At 40.5% G+C, this 21222-nt stretch overlaps 1 protein-coding gene across 18 annotated transcripts in view; it reads left to right on the top strand.

Annotated features, from left to right (window-relative positions):
* The window catches only part of OTUD7A (OTU deubiquitinase 7A), a 310046-nt gene that overhangs the window by 209062 nt on the left and 79762 nt on the right, over window positions 1-21222 (top strand). Inside the window, exon 1 of one of the 18 annotated variants that reach the window (XM_039492117.1) lies at window positions 3679-3701. The exons of the other annotated variants lie outside the window; for them this stretch is intronic. Coding sequence (XP_039348051.1) covers window positions 3695-3701 — 7 coding nt within the window. The 5' untranslated portion in view covers window positions 3679-3694. Of the gene's footprint in view, window positions 1-3678; window positions 3702-21222 lie in introns of those variants that run through there. 18 annotated transcript variants of the gene reach the window in all.

Here is a 21222-nt window from a genome sequence, read left to right as displayed (position 1 = left end):
TCAAATATTCCCTTTAAGTGTATGGGACTCCGAGGACCAATAGCACTTTCCATCTTTACATGTAATCTTGCTTTATCTATTTGTGGGGTAAAGGGAAAAAACGTCATAAAGCAAGATCTTTGGATGAAAAACAGAGTGTGTCCGCTTTCAGGAGTTCAATGAACATCTACCAAGCCTTGCTGTCCAAGAATCCTGGTATCCTGGAGAAAGTCTCAAAAACATCAGTTTCTTGGAACCTGGCTCAGTGGTCAAAGCAATGATCTTTTTCACATTCATTATTAAAAGACAAAGAAGCAACAGGACAATGATGGTATTCCTAAGCAAATAAGGCATCCAAACCTATTTCTTGCCTGTACCAAAAAATAATTCAGATCCTAAATTGGGAAGTCTGATCACCTGCTATTTCAGCAAATTACCGAGAGTGAATGTGACAGCTGGCTGGCTCTACAACTAGCATCTGACTCCAGGGGAATGAGAACTGGATCCAACATTATTCATTGTGTTGGTTCAGGAATCACATATACCGAGAGTGGGCCACTTTCTATCAATGGAAAAATACCCAGGAGACTGACTGGATAAAGTCATCTCTCTTCCTCCAAAAATCTAAATTATTTAATCAACAAGTCTCAACACAGGGCTTCCCTACCTCCACACTATCCCGTGGAAGCAGCGTACCAAATAATTCCCAACAAGACAAGGGACTCATTGGCTGTTGGGATAGCAGAAGTATCTGAAAGCATAATGTGGCCCTTTATATCTTTTTCTAACATTAACAATATTATTTTAAATTACAGTCATATCTGGAAAGGAATTTTTGAACTGTGGGAGCCCCTCTAGCTAATTTTCCTTTTCTCCATATACATCCAAAATGTGTTCCTCCAGTCAGTTCCTCTGTTTCATTTACATTTCTCCATATCATTACCCTTTCTTTGTTCAGGAATTTACTAACCCCAAGGAAACTGAGTATATTACCTTCTTAGAAAGATAATCAAAAGATGCCTAATTAGGGGACAACTCAGGCAAATTGTTCTTTCAGTATTATGGCAACAGAATTTTTCATGTGAAAAGCATTAAAAATCCCTATACTTCCATATGAGTCAACCTGTCAAAGAAGCTGAAACCAGGCAAGACTCCCCCAGTGCATCCTACATAATATACTGTATCATTTCTTTGTGGCCAGAGAGGAACTATTTATTGAATGAAGAACCTCTTGTGATGGTGCTTTTTACTGTATAATTCTACAAACCATTTTTTCAACTCCACACTGTTCATACTCATTTTTCTCACTCTGTTTATTGTGAGCCTCTTGATTGTTGGAGATACTAAACGGAAACCTATTTCTTGGAAATTTTTCTCATAGCCTGACATTTGCTATTCTGAAGGGCTCAGCTCTTAAGTATACATTGTCTTATATATAGATATAATTTTCAATGACATAAGTTTAATAGCCAATGTCTTCTGCGGTGGGAGGGAAGGAACATCCACTGGAGAATTTGCCATGTATGCACAGCCTTGTTATAATAGCAGAATCACTTATAAAAAAAGACTTAAATCCAATCCAGTGGATGAGGGGAAAATCGTAAGATTTGGTAAATGCACAAAGATGATGAATTTACAGGTACGTGGAAAAAAATGGGCATTGAACGATGTTAGGCATTTATTTCCCACTTCCAGTCAGAAGAGAAATGAGTAATCTAAAACATTAGTCATAACTCTCCAGTGAAAAAGTAATACTCCCTTCCCCCATAGCATGATTTTTAGTTGATGAAAGTAGCTTACAACATTTGCATGATTTTATAGTATGAATTTGCACTGTCAACATTCTGTATTTATAGAAGTGCTCTTAAATCTTTGACAATAATTGTAAATAAACACTTAAGGATGCCCAGACGTTTCAGCTTGAATGACACCTGCTGAAGTGAAATGCATCATTACTTGTAGATGTATTTTCATACATTATCACCAGTGTAACAAACAATGTCACTCTTCTACATGTTAATAAACGAGTTTCTCTTGGTCTCCATTTTAGCCCTTCTGTAGATGATTTTTCTGTTTTTCAGAACCTTTCAAGTCCAACTATTCTTTGCTGCTATTTCTTTTACTTGCTCTAATTTACTTGAATTGGCACATTATAAATCATCAAAGTCAAATTGAACTTTGTGAGATTTTTAGCACTTTGTTTTCCACTAACTCATTGCTTCCATGTAGCTAATTAGAAGCTTAGGACCTGCAAGTACCATTGCTGCTGCTTTGTTTTCCAAATAGTAAGAGAATGGGCTCTCGGGGGGCTGGCAAATTCATAAGGGTTTAGGTTTGAATGAACATAGGCTAACAGGAGCCTATAGACCTCAGACAGCCAGACACATAAGATTTGTTGTTCTCCTACACTGTTCAGAATTTGTTTTTACATGGCACTCATGTCCTATGTTCTAACAACATTTTCACAAGCTCTGTTTTATGCTATCAGTTCTACAGTTGCTTATTGGGCGGATTTGTAGTTTTACCTCCATTGGATTCCACTGCTCTAATAAGCATAGTATGCAGTGTAATTGTAATCGTGTCTGTGCCAGGGCATTAGAGAGACAAAATGGGTGAGGTAAAATCAGCTTTACATGTGAGGTTATAAAAATTAGACTGCAGGCACTTCAGTCAAGTCTTCATATGTGTCTGTAAAATAATTGGCACAATGGCACCCTGATCCTGACTGGGGCCTTTGAGCCTTTTCCAAATAATAATCATATCTTTTATTGAAGCAACTTCTGTTGATGAGACAGACAAGCTTTCAAGCCACACAGAGCTCTTCTTGAAAGCTTGTCTCTCTCACCAACAGAAGTTGGTCCAATAAAAGATATTACCTCATCCATCTTGTCTGTCTAATAAACATTTATTATTGTACTTCTCCTTCTTTAATATTTTGGTGATTTCTAGTCACGAGTTTCAAGTTGAACTGGATCTGACAAAAATATGAGCTGCTAACACTAAAATTTATCTTCAGTTATCCCTACATTATTGCTGCTATCATTATTATTATTAGGACGTAGCTCAAAGGCCCCAGTCAGGATCAGGGCCCCATTGTGCCAATTATTTTAGGGGTCCACAAGAAGACATAGTCCTTATCTGAAGTGCTTACAGTCTAATTTTTATGTAAAGGTGAAGTGCAAAGGGCAAACAAAAATTGGGGTTTTACCCTGGGATGGGATGGGCTAGCCCCAAAGGCCCCCTGCTGGAGGCCTCAGGGCTCTGCCACATCCATCCCAGGAAAGGAACAGTGGAGAGGTCCTCCAAGCAGGCTAGCGTGGCTGCAGGAGAAGCAGCCAATAAGGGCCCAGAAGGGCCATATAAAAGTAGCTGCAGCACAAAGCAGTGGTTGGTTGCTGCTTGGAGCTGGAGAAGAAAGCGCTGTGGTCCTGGGTGGAAAAGTAGCAGGACTACGGACAGCTAAGTCAGCTGGCAGGGACCAGGGGAGTGAGAGGCTCCTGGCTAGCTACTAGGACTGAGCCAAAGACAGTTTGCTAGCAGGGACCAGAGGAGCAATGAAGGCGTTCCTGGCAGTCTGCGGGGACTGAGTAGGGACGGAGCCCAGGGAGGGCCACAGGAAGATGGTGTCTCCAAAGAGGAAGTCCTGGGGATTCCACCCCTACCAGGGTTGGACTGATTTAAAGACCGCAGACGCACCCAACCAGAGGTGGCACTCATGAGAGGTGAGTGCCAACCCCATTACATACCCTTTTTTATAATGTCTCAAAAGGTTGGCAGCCTCTTAAAAAAAAAAGTGGGGGTGGGAATGGCTGAAAAATCAGTATTGTCTAGTCATATCTGCTTGTCTGGGTTAATTGGAATCATACACATGTAGATTGTGAGCTGTCTCATTCCTTAATTAAAGAGTCCAGTATGTTGAATCTTTAATAAAGACTATTTTTTCTCAAGGGTGTTTATGTCCCAGAGTTATAAGTAGGACAAAAACAAACAATTATAGTTTTAAACAGTCAGAATAAAAATCACTTTGTCTTCATCAGATTTCACTTGTATGATATTTCTGATGTCACAATAGAGCAATTCTCCAGACATCTGTAGGATCTTTTGGGAATAACAAGATGGACCTGACCTGATTTCTAAACAACCAAGGGAATTAAAAACAACCAACGGAGATTAAATATAAAAATGAATTTTAAGACCTCCTTTATACAACATTCAGGTCACCTTTTAAAACTACAACTTCCATCATGGTGCAAAAAAAAAATACACTCACTATGAAAGGGGTACTATTTATACAAAGAATAATAAATAAAAAAACATGAAAATGCTTCATGCTTAAGGAGGAGGCAAATATTTAATTGACCACAGCAGTTGGCAGCCTCTGAAGGAAACTTTATTGTTTTTTTCTTTGGTGGAAAAAAGATGGTGAGATTTAGAGCCTGGATCCTGCAAAGTGCTGGCTTCAAAGGATGTTGAAGGCACCTAACAACTTGCAGGAATCACTCAGCACTTTGCAATATTGAGCCCTTATGCCCAACCCCTCCCTAAGCCTCACTTAGCTTCTGAGGGATGAGCAGGAAGAACTGCCTTTGCTTATAGTCACAATAAAAATATAGCTCGGCATAAAATTATAAATATTAAATTAGAAGTTAAATAGGAATGAGAGAGATCAAGTCATGCATGGCGTAGATTAAAGGGACAGCGCATTTATGTTTGACATCTTGGCAAAGTAGTTTTAAAAGCAATGCATGGCTAGTGAACTTGTGTATCCCTGCCAAATTCAGGATCAGGATTAGTGTACATGCTATGTTCATGTCAGCTGGAGGAATGAATGCAGTCTTCCTGGATCCAGCTCTTCTGAAAGACTTCCTACATTTCATCTTCATGAACCAGTGCTTGTTCTACAAGGGCCTGATCCAAAGCCCACTCAAGTTGGTGGAAGGACTCCCCTTGACTTCAGTGGGCTTTGGATCGGGTCCCTCAATGCCTGGATCGATAGATCTGTGTGAAAAATGGATCCTTCCCTTTTTTCTCATTCTCCATCCAATGTTGAATTCTTATAGACCAGTAGCAGACCACGGGAAGGATTTTGTTTCCTATAGGATAATCTAAGGAGTTGTATTGCCTTGGTGTGCCAGGTGTTAGATTTTTTGTATAATACACATTTGGCATAAGCCATTTAAGAAAATAATTGATTTGTCAAGTCAATTTGTACCTTGATGGTTTACACTGATTTCAGAGCAGAAACGTGGCAGTGGGTGTAGATATCCTTAGAGACAATTAGAACAGCGGTTCCCATCTCAACTGGAGGTCCACCAGCCCTTTCGGGAGGCCACCGAGCCCTGTGGCTGAAACCCGGTGCCCTGATCCCCAGCACTGAGGCTGGTGCTGTCCTCCTTCCTTGTCCCCCACCCAGCAAGGAGGAGTGTGGGGCAGCTGAAGCTGGTGCCCGGCCCCCCAAGTCCCCAAAGCCGGGAGCGATGTGGGGCTGAAGCCGGGAGCCTTACCCCCTCCCTCAGAAGCTGGGAGCCGCACTGGGAGCCTCCCCACCCATATACAGCCCCTAGCTACCCACTGCCTGCACACAGCTCCTAGCTACCCCGCTGCCTGCACTCGGAACTACCCCGCTGCCTGCACCCGGAGCTACCCCCTGCGTGCACATAGCCCCTAGCTACCCCATCCCTGCACCCTGAGCGGTTTTCGATCTTTTTGAACTGAGTCCACCTTTTGAGTTATATTTTTTTGGTTGCATCTCCCCACAGCCCAGGCAGGCTGGGTGGCCTCCTGAGTGAGTCGGGGTGGAGGTGGTGCTCCCTCCCTGGACCCTGCTGTGCAGAGCAGGCTCAAGCCCTGCCAGCCTTTGCCTCCCACAACAAAATAGAAGTAAAACTATGCCTATGCCCAAGGGTCCCCCCGGCCCAGAACCCCTTTCACCCCTTCCCCCCTCCCCCACCAGGCCCTGATATTCTTATAGCATGTTGAGGGGGGCCTCAGCAAGAAAAAGGTTGAGAACTCCTGAATTAGAAAATCAATTAGTAAAACAGTCAAAACTAGCTGGATTCACATTCTAGGGTGCAATTCGGACCAGTGAGAGGTGGTGTCACCACCTGCCCTGTAACCCTGGATGCCTTAAATGCTCTGCTGCTATAGCTGTCTGGACACTCCCAGCCAGCACGCCAGCATGCACATAGTGCCTGTGTGTTTAGAAACCCTGGTTCAGCAACTCTGACTCCAGTAGCCTCCTTTTTACTCCACAGCCAAACTCTGGTCTCCACCAGCCTAGGTTACGGTAGAAGGGAGGAATGTTGTGCCTGTGATAATGGCTGTCAAGCCTGCTAAGCTGTTATAGCTGCTCAGTGCTTCTGTTCTTGGAGCTCCTGTGTTATGAGCACTAGCAGAGAGCTCAGCCTGCTAATTCAACAGACCTTGTGTTACTCATAGGGAAAGACAACAGACATAGTTCGGAGACAAAGGCACTCAGGTTTATTGCCTTCAAAACACAATCCTAATGACTCTCATAACTTGCACAAGTACATTAATAAATGAGTGCTCCATGGCAGGGAGTGGCTCAGTCAGCAGCAGGAGTGTATGCTGTCCCCTCAGACACAAAAAGGGTTAAGGCAAGGTACTCTGACATCTATGATGAGATAACTGGTTCTGTGGATATGGGAAAAGTAGTGGACGTGATATATCTTGACTTCAGCAAAGCTTTTGATATGGTCTCCCACAGTATTCTTGCCAGCAAGTTAAAGTATGGATTGGATGAATGGACTATGAGGTGGATAGAAAGCTGGCTAGATCGTTGGGCTCAATGGGTAGTGATTAATGGCTTGATGTCTAGTTGGCAGCCAGTATCAAGCGGAGTGCCCCAGGAGTTGGTCCTGGGGGCAGTTTTGTTCAACATCTTCATTAATAATCTGGATGATGGGATGTATTGCACCCTCAACAAGTTCATGGATGACACTAAACTAGGGGAAGAAATAGATATGCTGGAGGGTAGTGATAGGGCCAAGAGTGACCTAGACAAATTGGAGGGTTTGGCCAAAAGAAATCTGATGAGGTTCAACAAGGACAAGTGCAGAGTCCTGCACTTAAGAAGGAAGAATCCCATGCACTGCTACAGGCTGGGGACCGACTGGCTAAGCGTCAGTTCTGCAGAAAAGAACCTGGGGATTACGGTGGATGAGAAGCTGGATATGAGTCAGCAGTGTGTCCTCGTTGCCAAGAAGGCAAACGGCATATTGGTCTGCATTAGTAGGAGCATTGCCAGCAGATCGAGGGAAGTGATTATTCCCCTCTATTCAGCACTGGTGAGGCAACATCTGGAGTATTGTGTCCAGCTTTGGGACCCCCACTACAGAAAGGATGTGGACAAATTGGAGAGAGTCCAGCAGAGGGCAATGAAAATGATTACTGGGCTGAGGCACACAATTTATGAGAAGAGGCTGAGGGAACTGATCTTATTTAGTCTGCAGAAGAGAAAAGTGAGGGGGGATTTGATAGTGGCCTTCAACTACCTGAAGGGGGGTTCCAAAGAGGATGGAGCTAGGCTGTTCTCAGTGGTGGCAGATAACAGAACAAGGAGCAATGGTCTCAAATTGCAGAGGGGGAGGTCTAGATTGGATATTAGGAAAAACTATTTCACTATGAGGATGGTGAAGCACTGGAATGGGTTATCTATGGAAGTGGTAGAATCTCCATCCATAGAGGTTTTTAACGTCAGGCTTGACAAAGCCCTGGCTGGGATAATTTAGTTGGGGTTGGTCCTGCTTTGAGCAGGGGGTTGGATTAGATGACCTCCTGAAGTCTCTTCCAACCCTAATCTTCTTCTAAGATTTATAGACTGAGACAAACAACTGGGATAAACCACCTTATGTTTCTTGACATCTGTTTGTTACCTCCTTTTGTATTTTATTTCTAATATTTCAGACAAACTTCCCTATTCATTACTTTGTCCAACCATCTTACCTAGTACTAGATTGGGGTGTATCTGTACCAGGCTTTTGAAATATATTTATGTAAATATCTAGTGACTAGTACTTTTTAGGAGTGTCTATGTTTTAGCAATACTCGCAGCAACTTTGCCAAGTTTATGTACCAGACTGTAAACTTGTAAGCATCTGCTTCGATACATGACCTCAATTTGGTTCACGGCCTCTGATTTAGGCCTCAGGTCTTGCACCAGGCCCAGTGCTCCAGGCTCTCTCTGTCTACTAAAGTTACTATTAGCCAAATGATCCCAACACAACCTCAGTCCCAAATTTCCCCAAACCATCTGCCCTGATGTGTCCAGCCCTCTTCTGGAACACTCAGCGAAGTAATAAAATCCATTGCTGCTTTAAAAAGACAAAAACACAGTAGTTTGTTGTAATTAATCACTTCAATTCAAACACAGCACTGGGTTGGCTTACTGTAAAAACATGTAACAATTGTATTAACAAAAGGACATAGGTTAAGTGATACCAAGTAGAAGGAATAATATTAGAAAGGGTTACAAACAAACAAAAGTAAAAATATGCTTTCTAATGGTGATGACCTAACTTCAATAACTTATGATCTTTGTTCAAGATGGTGAGAAAACTATCTTCTGTTCCTAGAGATTTCAACCCGCTTGGTTGAAGGATCAATCTTCCTCAGCTGGCAAGAGCTCTTATGGCCCCTGGTGTCTGTCTAGTGATGTAAGCCAAGATGTTTTCTTCTCATTCCTTATATTTTCCCAAACTCACTGTTTTGTTCTCACACACAGAATGACTTCATGCTATTCTTCCCTTCCCTGTGGACTTCCCATCCCTGTGCCAATTCATATGTAAATGAGGCTGCCATTGTTTTTGGTCCCACATTGCTTAATTTCACTGGAGACAAGTAGATAGCTGCCTTCCCTCCTGTCTGGGAGAAAAACTGTCTCTCTTCGTGTGGTCACAGATTTTAAAGCATAATGTCAGTGATTATTCATGATTCCTCATGTATTGTTAATACAGACATTTTACAATGGTGTTAATCACCAGCTGTCATAAAAGACCTTATTTGATACACTTTTATAATGCAGTAGTATTGTATGTAATCAGTTCATTCAATTACTCATCATTAGAGCATCAGACCTTCTATTTTTTATAGCCCTGTAAACCATTGAAAGTTCTTCTCCTTCTGGGAAGAGATGCCATGTGGTCTAGTGAAGACTTTTTGCTGATTTCTCCCCAGCTGGTGATAGTTGAATTGTTACCTCCACCCCTTGTTAGCTTGATGGCTTTGTTTACCTTTTGTGTAAATGTACCTTCATTGTCTGTCCGTCTGACCGGACTGGTCAGCCAAGCAATACACATTCCATTCTCTAGGGCAGGCTGGGCTTATGCGTTACTTGCCAAACACATTTTAAGAACATAATTCTAGTACACGTCCATAACTCTTTGAACACATCCTGTACATATATCATACAAGAATATTAATGATCCGTGAATTATTTGTTTTCCATGACACCTTTTTAAATACAGATTATGACAACAGTGTGTTAGGTGTAGTGACTAATTCAGACCTGACAAGCCACTGACACAGAATATTGAAGACAAACGGGCCTCAGTGTCACAGTTACTACGAAGCAAAATGCAAATAAAAAGTAAGCGTGTGATTCATTGAAGGTGAGGCGATAGACCTGGGATGAGGTGCATTATCATGATACTGACTTCCCATGTATCCAGTGGAAGCTGGATGCTTTATGAAATTGACATACTTGGGGACAAATTCCCCACTGGCTTCACTTGGAGCTGCATTCATTGATAGCAGTAGTGAAGTTATCCCTTGGACTCTAAAGTATTGATGACAGCTCTAAGCACACCTACAAGTGTCTTTTGGGGCCTCACCAGCTACTCTTTAAAGGAGACTGTGTAATTTTTTTCCTTAAATGAAAGTGTTTTTGTTGCCAGTCAGTGCTGGGTGCAGATTAACATAATCCATGTTTAGATTCATGAAGGAGCTCTCCTGACAGTACAAAAATAATAATAATAATAATAATTAAAAACAAAACCCCAGCATTTAAAAAGATATATTTTAAATGAAAAGAGCATGTTGATCTGCAAAAACAGATGACACCGTGCTTTTCTGCTAAGCCATCTGTCCATGTAACATTTCATCAGCTGCTTAAAATAATTGTCATCCACCTGCAACTTGGTATATAGCTTAATCAAGATATGTTCTGTTCACCACCAATATAATCCACCAAGAGATTGGATTTTGGATTTCTAATTCTGAAAATGCATGCAATCAAGTGGATTACCCAGCAGAAACTCATCACAGATGCAGTTAGTTAGTGTTTTCTTCAAAAAACAGTATGTCTAAGTAGAATGAAAAAACAAGGTAACATAACTAATAAAAAGGAGAAACACAACCCCCCACACCCGGCCAGAGCTTGAGAACAGTCCTATGACCCAAAGTGTGAAAACTTAACTTCCTAGGGGCAGTCTCTTCTTTCAAACAGTCATGTCGTGGTCCTCTTAATAGACATCAATGCAAGGGGAGAAGGAAGCTGAACAGAAGTAAACTCCTTGTTCTACAGGGACCAGAAAGATCCCCTGCACCTTGTCAGTGCAAATTTGAGTGACTTTCAATTAATCCATTCTAACAGAATTTTCAAACAACAGTAGTGATATGGAACTGATCTTTTTTTAACTTGAAAATCATGGAGTGAAAATAAATCTTTCTTTTAAACTCAGGCTCTGATTTTAACTCAGTTTTTCATCTAAACATCATGCCAAGAATACAGCTGATATAGAATCTCTCTTGTCTTATACATATGAATGTTTTTGTTAATATAGGCATACCAATGGGAAGAAATGATGGCATTTAAACTGAACTTGGGGATTGCTTTATTTATTGGCAGCTAGTTAGTAAAGAGTGAGAGAAACTGGCAATTTCTGACTTGTCTATCCTTTAAAAGAATGTCAAGTGTTTTTTGCCATATTGATGTAAATGATGCATTGGCTCAATGGAACAAAATGAGAGGCATTTTGCAGTGATGAAAACTAATAATCTATCAACAACCTTGAGAGCCAGACACTAAATACTTGTCATTTCTCTGAATACTTTCCTGGCATTAGGTAGCTTTTCCCATATAATGCCTAGATTTGATAAATACTCTCATGCAGTAAAATAGCTTTTAGAATTATCAGTGCTAGCAATAAACATAAGAAAGAACACAGCTCTTACTGTGGAAAAGGACATTTTTGGCCATTTATTTTTTCTCCATTTTTGTTTGTTTGTTCATAACCCTGCTATATTACTATAATCATTTTAAATATCATCTGGACGGAATATTGGGTTTACAAAGTCTCCCTTACAATATTGTAACAGTATAATGCCAGATCTCTTCTCCATGACATCACCAATTAAATCAACTCAACAAAAGCAGCATTAATATAAAGAATAAAGGGGCAGAAATATGCTATAAAGCAGGATAGTACTTGAAGTGATAAAAGAGAAGAGAAAACATTCCAGTTTCCTATCAACACAAGGGGAATCTGTCTCCTACCCTAAAAATGTAATGGAGGAAACAATCACAGACACTAGTGATTTCACTAACTGCCACCCAGTGCCTAACCTCCCTTTTTTAAACAATCTCACAGAGGGCAAAAATCCCAAATGGTAGTCAGAGAGTGAATGGAAGTGCCCTGAAATTGCTCACATCCTACAGTGAGCTAGAAGGATAATTCAAGGTCTGAGAAACATTACCTACAATGAGAGACTAAAAGAGTGCAATTTATTTAATTTCTCAAAGAGAAAGTTAAGAGTTGATTTGATCACGGTGTATATTTATTTAGATGGGGGAGATATCTGATACTAAAGGCTCTTTAGTCTAGCAGACAAAGGCATAATAAGTGCTATTGGCTGGACGTTAATGTCTTCAAAGTTCAAACTGGAAACCTGGCACACATTTTAGAAGTGAGGTTAACTAACCATGGGCATTATGAAAGGTGTGGTAAATACTCAATCACTTGGAACCTTTAAAATAAAGCTTGAATGTCTTTCATTAAAAGGTGCTTTAGTTTAGACAAAGTTCTTGGGCTAGATACTAGAATCACTGGGTGAATTCAATGCTCTGTGATAGTCTGGTGGTCAGAGAAAATGATCATAATGTACCTTCTTGTTTTAAGTTTGTGAATACTGAACTCAGATGGTAAGTTCTGGGCAACTGTTCCTCAACCCACAGAATCTCACAAAGCACAGTCCTCCCTCACATATTAATCAACATCAGCAAGGTCTTCAGAGAGCTATTGACACTAACAGATGAAGTACCAGTAGTGCAAAGACAACATTCAGCTCAACAGCATCATCTGTAAAGAACACCAGGCCTTATCTTTCTCAATGCCTTGCATCTGGATGGAGAGCAGCTGGCTAAGGCTGGAAACAGGCAGGACTACGGTGATGCTGATAGGAGGGAAGAACTCCAAAGAACTTCTCTCTCCTGTAACATCCCCCACTACTGAGGGTATTTGCTTTCGGTCAAATCAATCAATGGCCAAGTCGTTTTACCTAGGAATGAAGTCACCCTGAAAAACCTCAACTGGTACAAAACATTATTTAGCAACAGAGATTGCCATGGACCCTTCATCCTGGTGCACTGCATTCCTGCACTGGATCTGCAATGAATACAGAGTCCAGTTCACAGTCCTTACCTTAATATTAGCAACTGTTCATGGGATTGTTCTTTTCTATCTGAGAGTTCGCCTCTTGTCCTCTGTGACTACCCATAACAGCTACATTCTCCTGGCATTCAGCTGGTGACTTAGAAAAAGATTCATGGGTGCAGGAGACAGAACTCTTACAGCTGGACCTAGGCTATGAAACTTTCTCAGGCCTCAGTAGGACTTACCATGTTCAGAAAAAAACGTAAAATTCAATTCTTCGTCTTGACTTTCCTTTTATACATATGCAGTTCCTCTTACATACATGCCGGCATATACACACGCAACACCCAACAATCTAATCACATAACTTACTCCTACCTGCTTGGCAAGTAGATTGATATCATTTTGTTTTTAATTCTAGGAAGGTGCTCAAAATCTACGGTGATGGCTGACCTAAGAACCTTTATAGTCGTTCAGGTTCCAGGGGCAGCTATTTAATTATTTTTAAAGCTATACTGTTTGGCTTGCCAAACATAATTCTGAAGGCATTCAGGATGGATAGCTAGCTGGTGACCCATAAATCTCTGTGGTTATACCTTCTTTCAGGTGGGCTTGTCATTCTTAAAGGGGAGAATTAGATGAATCAAAAGTTTTCTGCCCAAAATGTCTGTGTCTGTTTTATTGTTTAGTTCTTGAGCTACATTGTAGACTCATTTAGAGTGTTGGGTCAGTTTAAGAGGCTAGAACAACGTCTTCCCCTCCTAACAGCATGCTGTGGTTTTACAGATATTTATGGGGACAGTTGTCATTCAGTGGATTTCTTAATATACAGAGTGACATCACATGTTGGTTTCTCACGGGAAATGTTCCTACTATATGTTTTGCAGGAAATAATGTTTGCAATGGTGTAGAACTGTGATGAGTTTTATCTGGCAGCAGGACCATTACTGATATTGCAGGGGGAGAGCTGAGGGGGCTTGTCTGCTTTTTGCAATGATTTATTTCTGGCAGCTTGATGTGGTTGTTGTGATTTATTGTGACACACACTGGAAGTGTAAGGTTTTACAATAGGGTTTTTCACAAACAAAAATATGGCCCAAAGAGTTGAATAACTAAGGGTCCAAATCAACAGCATGTAGCTTGTGGATTCTAATGCACTGGTGGGGGTGGGGAAGGGGAAAGGGTGGGGTTATGAGTATATCTTTTTAAAATAATCTCAGACTCAAATATGATGGCCTTTCATGTGGTTTTGTTTTTTCCAGAATTCTTTGTTAGGTCATGAGACTATGTGAAACATTTCCTACAGCGACAGTATTCACATAATCATCATCTAAATTCTAGCTCTCTTAGGCCCCAGCCCTGCAATGAGCTCCGTGCAAGCAAATCCTTCTGCCCTGAAAAGCCCCATTGGCTTTAGAGGGCTCTGTGCAGGAGGATGCTCACTCTGAACTCATTGCAGAAATGGGATCTAAGCACTCATCTATTAAATACACAAATATAAACAAAGACAAAAATATTTAAACAAAGATTCTTTCGTTCCCTGCTCCACCTTCCCAAAATGGAGGATGGATTGGCCCCACTCATTGCTGTCCAGTTTGAACGATGCCTTTCAAAGAACTGTGAAATGCTAAGTAGGATGTGTTTTACCTCCAGGATTGTCCTGGAGTCTCCAGGAAATAAAGATTAATCCTTAATTAAAGATTATGTGTCGTGATGAAATCTCTAGGAATTCATCCAAAAGTTGGCAACCCTAGTTTTACCTTTTGTGCTAACTCTAATTAGAGAACAAACTAAAAAGCAAATTGTGCCAATTTTAATTGTTTTGCTATATCCCCCCCACACACACACACACACACAAAATTTCTCTTTGTATAAGGAAGGTTTTTCAACATGGCAACCTCTTCCTCAGATCTTTTTGTTCCTTGTAGGCTTGAAAAACCTGTTGGCTTAGCCTCTTGTTTGATGTCCTTTTCTCTTTATGCTTCTATGTGTATTATTTTTATACTCTTATACACTTCATTCTGTAATCAGTTCCTAGCTGTCTTCTCTGTGATGTGTAGCACTTCACATATGCTTCTTTATTGCTTTTTTGAAACTTCATGTTCATTCATATTGGGTCTCTTTATTACCACCTGTGGTAAATAGTACTCACTCAACTAACGCAGATAGTATAATACTGTAATTTGTTGTTAAATAATTTCTTCTCACCCCTCTGTGACCTTGTCTTATACACTTTCATCCTATATAGTTTTAGCCAAAATTTCTTGCTCTTCTTTTTAATTTCCTTTGTTGAAATTCTGCATGGATGTTGTTACAAATCTGCCTCCGCTATAGTCAGTATTACTTAGATCTTCCCCAATTCTTCATCTCAAATTACATCCTGTTTACAGCTAAATCAAGTAGTGCTAGTGACCTTTCAAGCGCCCTCTTTAACATTTTGGAGTAGGCTGAATTTTGAAAGCTGTGTGTGGGATTTTATAGTTGTATTATTCCTATTGTTGCTAATTAAAAATAAGGGTCCCCAATCTTGTCTGGGTAATCATATATTAGCTCTTTTTTAAGAAATGAAAATGTAATGAATTCATTACCCATGATAGCCATAGTGAGCTACTTTAGTGGTGGGGGAACACCTAACTAAAAATATTGCTGCAGCTGATCCCCTGTCATTCATGTTCCCCTCCATTCTTCACATCCGTCCCCACCCCCAACATACATTGCCAGCTGGATGAAAAGTGCTATATAAGAGCTAGATATTATTATTAATGTATTTATTATATACGTGTACAGCCTCATGTGCTAGAACACTGGCTCTGATCCAGCAAAGCCTGTGCTTAACTTTGAAGCATGTGAGAAGTTTCATTGACTTGAATGGGGCTACTCACATGCTATTAGGATGACCAAATAGCAAGTGCGAAAAATCGGGATGGGGGTAATAGGAGCCTATATAAGAAAAAGCCCCAAATATCAGGACTGTCCCTATAAAAACAGGACATCTGTTCACCCTATGTGCTATATTGCTAGGAAGTCTAGACGTTTGTCTCTCTCCCCCTCTCCTTATAACACAATCAATTCTGAAATTTCTCTGGAGGAAGAATACATGACAAATGAAGTGGATAAATATTTTACATTCCTTATATGTGGACTATTTTTATATTTCAAAATAATAAGGGAAAACATACCTAGGTACAGCGGTAATCATTGAAAAGCTTAGGTATGATTACCTATTGCATTTCTGAAGAATGAGTATGCTTTCCCCCAAAAGGTTGTGATATGTAGGGTCCCTAAAGCAAAGCTTTAAATGCTAAAGTACAAAGCTTTAAATGTCAAAGTGCAAAACTCTACTGCTTTTCCATTTCACCTCTGCAAGCTGATAAGCTCGTTAAAATGCAGAGTGAGCTAGAAGTAAATCAACGCTGTGTCAGAAGATCACATTGGAACTCTTCCAAGAGTGCAGCCACAGTTTATAACTTTTTTTAAATCTGCAGTATTTAGTTTGATTGGATTTTAAATAATCTGCATTAGGGAATATTTAATGTAAAATCCAAGGTAGTGGTGGTGGTATTTTAAAATAGAAAATGGGCAAACCTCTGACTTTTCTATTAGCACAATTTATTCTAGTTCAGACGAGGGGGAAATAATTATGTAAGTACTGTACATTTCTCATCACTCTGAAATGCACAGACCTGTTATAATGGATACTTCAGACAGTTTGTACTGGGAGCAGAACCAAACCCTGCCAGTCACTGGTAACAGGGGAATGTCCCACCCACTGGAGTGCCCTCCAGTTTGTTTCTACTTCCACAGTGGCAGGTGGGCAGCTTATCCCAAACCTCCCTCCTGCAGAGCTTTTCTGAGGAAAATTCCAACATTTTATTTCACATTTTCGACTAGCAGTTTAGTTTAGTAATTTGCCATCTAATTCCCAGTCGTGTCCCAAGGCTGCATTTGTCTTTTGGGGGTGCTTTCCCCAAGCTATTCTTAACCTTTTGAGATCCTGCCATGGCTAGTGCTGCTCAGAAAGTCAGAAAATGCCAAGGATAAACATCAAGATCTGTTTCTCCTGCTCCACTCCTCTTATCTAGTGTCTCATTGGAGTGGTGAGGGTCTTTAAAGGAGGCCCATCTGAGGTCACCTCAACCCCATTCCCACTGAGGTCACCTTGACTCCATTCCACCCGAGAAGCCATCTTTGGTGGCAAGTGGCTTCCCCCATCTCTGAGGAGAGTGATACTGGGAAGGCAGGAGGTGGAAGATCATACCTATGTGCTTGGAGCCTGCAGCAGCAGCAGCAACCATTGCTGAGTGCAAAGCCTAAGAACCTCCTCCCCCTTTCTGGCTGAGTGAGGAGTGACCTGGACCTAGCACAGGCATCACGGACTCTGGCAAGTACAATAAGGGGCCTTCAGAGCCAGTCCCCTCCTCATTGTTAACACTTCTGAAGCAGACCTGCTCTAGGTTCTCTTCTGATATTCCCAGCTATGTCCTCTAGTGGAAATATAGACCCATTGCTCATGTGGATCCCATGCAGTAGGAAGCAGTTGGTCTATGGGACCTCCCCATCCAGGTTGAGTTGGTCCCAAGGCATCAGGTTTCTGGGAAGTTCATTCTTGAACACCAGCCCACTCCTTGAGAGATTCAGAAGGGGCCTAGAAGAAGGAACAGTAAGCCCAGCCTCTGAGGGCAGAGAGCTTTAATCACCTGAAATTAGGGCTGTCAAGCAATTACAAAAATTAATCGCAATTAATCGTGCGATTAAAAAAAATTAAACATGATTAATTGTTCTGTTAATAATAGAATACCATTTATTTAAATATCTTGGATGTTTTCTACATTTTAAAATAGATTTTATTCTGTGTTGTAATTGAAATCAAAGTGTACAGTGCTCACTTTATATTTATTTTTACTACAAATATTTGTACTGCAAAAGAAATCGTATTTTTCAATTCACCTAATACAAGTACTGAGTACTGTACTCTTTATCATGAAAGTTGAACTTACAAATGTAGAACTATGTTAAAAAAAAACAAAAACAAAAAACCTGCATTCAAAAATAAAACAATGTAAAATTTTAGAGCCTGCAAGTCCACTCAGTCCTACTTCTTGTTCAGCCAATTGCTTAGACAGACAAGTTTGTTTACATTTGCAAGAGATAATGCTGCCCACTTCTTGTTTACAATGACACCTGAAAGTGAGAACAGGTGTTCTCATGGCACTGTTTTAGCCGGCATTGCAAGATATTTACGTGCCAGATGTGCTAAAAATTCATATGTCCCTTCATGCTTCAGCCACCATTCCAGAGGACATGCATCCATGCTGATGACAGGTTCCGCTCGATAACATTCCAAAGCAGTGTAGACTGATGCATATTTATTTTCATCATCTGAGTCAGCTGCCACTAGCAGAAGGTTGATTTTCTTTTTTGGTGGTTTGGGTTCTGTAGTTTCCGCATCGGAGTGTTGCTCTTTTAAGACTTCTGAAAGCATGCTCCACACCTCATCCCTCTCAGATTTTGGAAGGCACTTCAGAGTCTTAAACCTTGGGTCGAGTGCTGTAGCTATCTTTAGAAATTTCATATTGGTACCTTCTTTGCGTTTTGTCACATCTGCAGTGACAGTGTTCTTAAAATGAGCAACATGTGCTGCATTATCATATGAGGCTGCTATAACATGAAATATGTGGCAGAATGTGGGTAAAACAGAACAGAGTACATATAATTCTCCCCCAAGGAGTTCAGTCACAAATTTAATTAACATATTTTTTAACAAGCATCATCAGGATGGAAGTATGTCCTCCGGAATGGTGGCCAAATACCTTTCAATGCCAGCTACAGAAGTGCCGTGTAAATGCCTGTTCTCACTTTCAGGTGACATTGTAAACAAGAAGAGGGTAGCATTATCTCCTGCAAATGTAAACAAACTTGTTTGTCTTAGCGATTGACTGAACGAGAAGTAGGACTGAGTGGATTTTTAGGCTTAACGTGTTACATTGTTTTGTTTTTGAGTGCGGTTATGTAACAAAAAATTTCTACATTTGTAAGTTGCACTTTCCCGACAAAGAGATTGTACTACAGTACTTGTATGAGGTGAAATGAAAAATACTATTTCTTTTATCATTTTTACACTTTGATTTCAATTACAACACAGAATACAATATATATGAAAATGTATAAAAACATCCAAAATATTTAATAAATTTCAATTGATATTCTATTGTTTAACAGTGCAATTAAAACTGTGACTAATCACAATTTTTGAGTAAATCGCATGAGTTAACTGCGATTAATTGACAGCCCCACCTGAAATACATCTGGGGTAGATTCTGACCCCAACTTTGTTCCTTCTTTGGAAACATAAGTATGCAGACAAATGCGAATAGAGGAAAGGTGTTTGGGGTTTCTACTAGACGTTTCCCTCTTATTGGAAGAGACCAATTATTCCAAACAAGGTTAGAGGATCTCATACATAGTCTTGGGCATTAGTTGGGATTTTATTTTGCCCAGTTTATTCATCTCTACATATTGTGATAAAATACTGTACTCTACCAGACTCTTCCCTAACACAGTACTAGTAAGCTACTCAGACACTACCTTGCTTTACTAATCCACTTTAAGGAGATTTCCTTTCTATTGTGTAATTATATATTGCTTGATCTCTGCCTTTTGTTTTTACTCTGATTGACATATCTTCCTGTTCATGTATTCAGACAGTATTATTTTTGAGAGAAATTCTCGCCTACACCTGTACCTGGTTTTATTTTTAATTTTCCCTTTGATCTGCTATCTCTGACACTAATTAATTCAGAACCAAATGTCTGTCAGACAGTATATTTTCTATCCTTTACTCTTCTTTATTTGTTGCATTTTTCCATATACTTCTCTCTAACAAACACCAGTTCTGTCTCCTGGCAACCAGGGGCACTTGTTTGTGAATCCAGTGACTGTTGACTCCTAATCTTTACTGAATTGTTTGGGAATTCAGACCTCTAACTGTTAAGTAAGCAAAGCCACAGAAATAACTGAACATTAGGAATGGTTGTAAAGTTGCAGTAACCTCTCCAGTGGTTTTATAACAGACACCTTTCAGTCCTGTTAACTTTTACACCTGCTGACTCATGTAGCACATGCCGGTGTTTTCACAATAAGTGTTCAGTAATAGCATTATTTCTCTTGACCAAGATAATTCATTTCTCACTCAACTTTACAAGTCCTAAAACTTAATTAAATTTAATATACCAAAAGGATTCACTAAATTTGATTGCAGAGATGTATTTAAACTGTTTGTCTTTCAGATTTAAAGCATACAATGGTAATAGGCCTGAGTTCAGTAAAGTAGGATAAGATTTGTTAGCATTTGGGCAACGTGTCTGCTTGGCATTTGTTTAGAGAAAAGCTGTGATTCATGGACCTGTAGAGACAATAGGAGGGACAGAGTGACCTTGCTGAAACAATCCTACGATTTTTAATGTGAGCTCTATCACAGATCCTAGCAAGCGCCCGTTCCTAGCCACCCATTAGGACTACTACGAGGGAAATCCAAGCCTCTGTGTTCTGGGTCCCTAGGGTGTTTCAAGCTTCTGGAGCCTGAACAGAGTCCAGACCTTGCCCCAATCTCAGGGGCCCTAAGCACACCCTCAGGGCACAGACCTTCTATCTAGCAACCCCTATGAGTATTGGAACCCGCTGTCCAGCTGCTTAGCCCCCCTTTTGCAGCACTGACCCTTCAGACTCCCTGGTACTTAAACAGCCACCTATTCCAGAACTCCATTCCTAACGGTGTGAAGCTTCTGATTACAGTTTACTACTTTCAGTTCTGCAGCTGTCAGCCCACATGTACCTTGCACAGTCCAACACCTTTATGTTCTTTTGTGCTGAATCAGGAGAGTACCAATTATGCAAAACAATAAAACACCAAATGCATGTCTGTGCCTCAGTTTCCTCATCGAGGGGGGTTATAGCAGAAGTGTTAATAGGATTATGAAGCAGGGGTGAGGTACAGCATGGAACTGACTGAAATTTTTGATGGGGAAGAGTATTCTATCCAGGGAATGTCCTGTGTGTTGCTGGGTGGCACAGAACATTTTTTGAGGGAGCCCTCTGTTAACATTGTGGGAACCCTTCACTGATCTTACAAATTCTATGTTCATTTGCTGAAACAAGGATACACAGAAGGGGTTTTCCTCCCCTATAGGCTTTAGAAAAACTTTTTGGCCATTTGAAGCACATTCTGACACATTCATTTTCAGCTGTGTCACAGAAATCCAAAATTAGATTATTTGCAACTTGGTGTTAATGATTACAGCTCATCTGCAACTGTCACAAGCTCAGTGCATATTTTTTCATGGAGTGTTGCTTAAGCTGACAACCCTACATCCTTCATGTTCAAGATACACTTACGTGCTGCTGTATCTGATGAACTGCTATTCATAGAACTGTGATAGGACTTTGCAGAGTTACTGTTAAATAACACACCATCTTTCACCCTGAAGTGCCAGTGTTTTGTCCCGCACAATTGTATTCTTTGCACAACGTCCTCCACTGCTTCCATAAAAGCCAGCTATTCAAGACTATGCATCATTCAGTGTCAGAACACTTTTTGTAAGAGTAGCCTAAATAAAAGACTTCCATGATGTCAATC

This window comes from Mauremys reevesii, linkage group 10 (genome assembly GCF_016161935.1).
Source record: "Mauremys reevesii isolate NIE-2019 linkage group 10, ASM1616193v1, whole genome shotgun sequence".
NCBI lineage: Eukaryota > Metazoa > Chordata > Testudines > Geoemydidae > Mauremys > Mauremys reevesii.
Note: the sequence above shows the minus strand (reverse complement) of the source record. Positions and strands in the feature narration are given on the sequence as shown.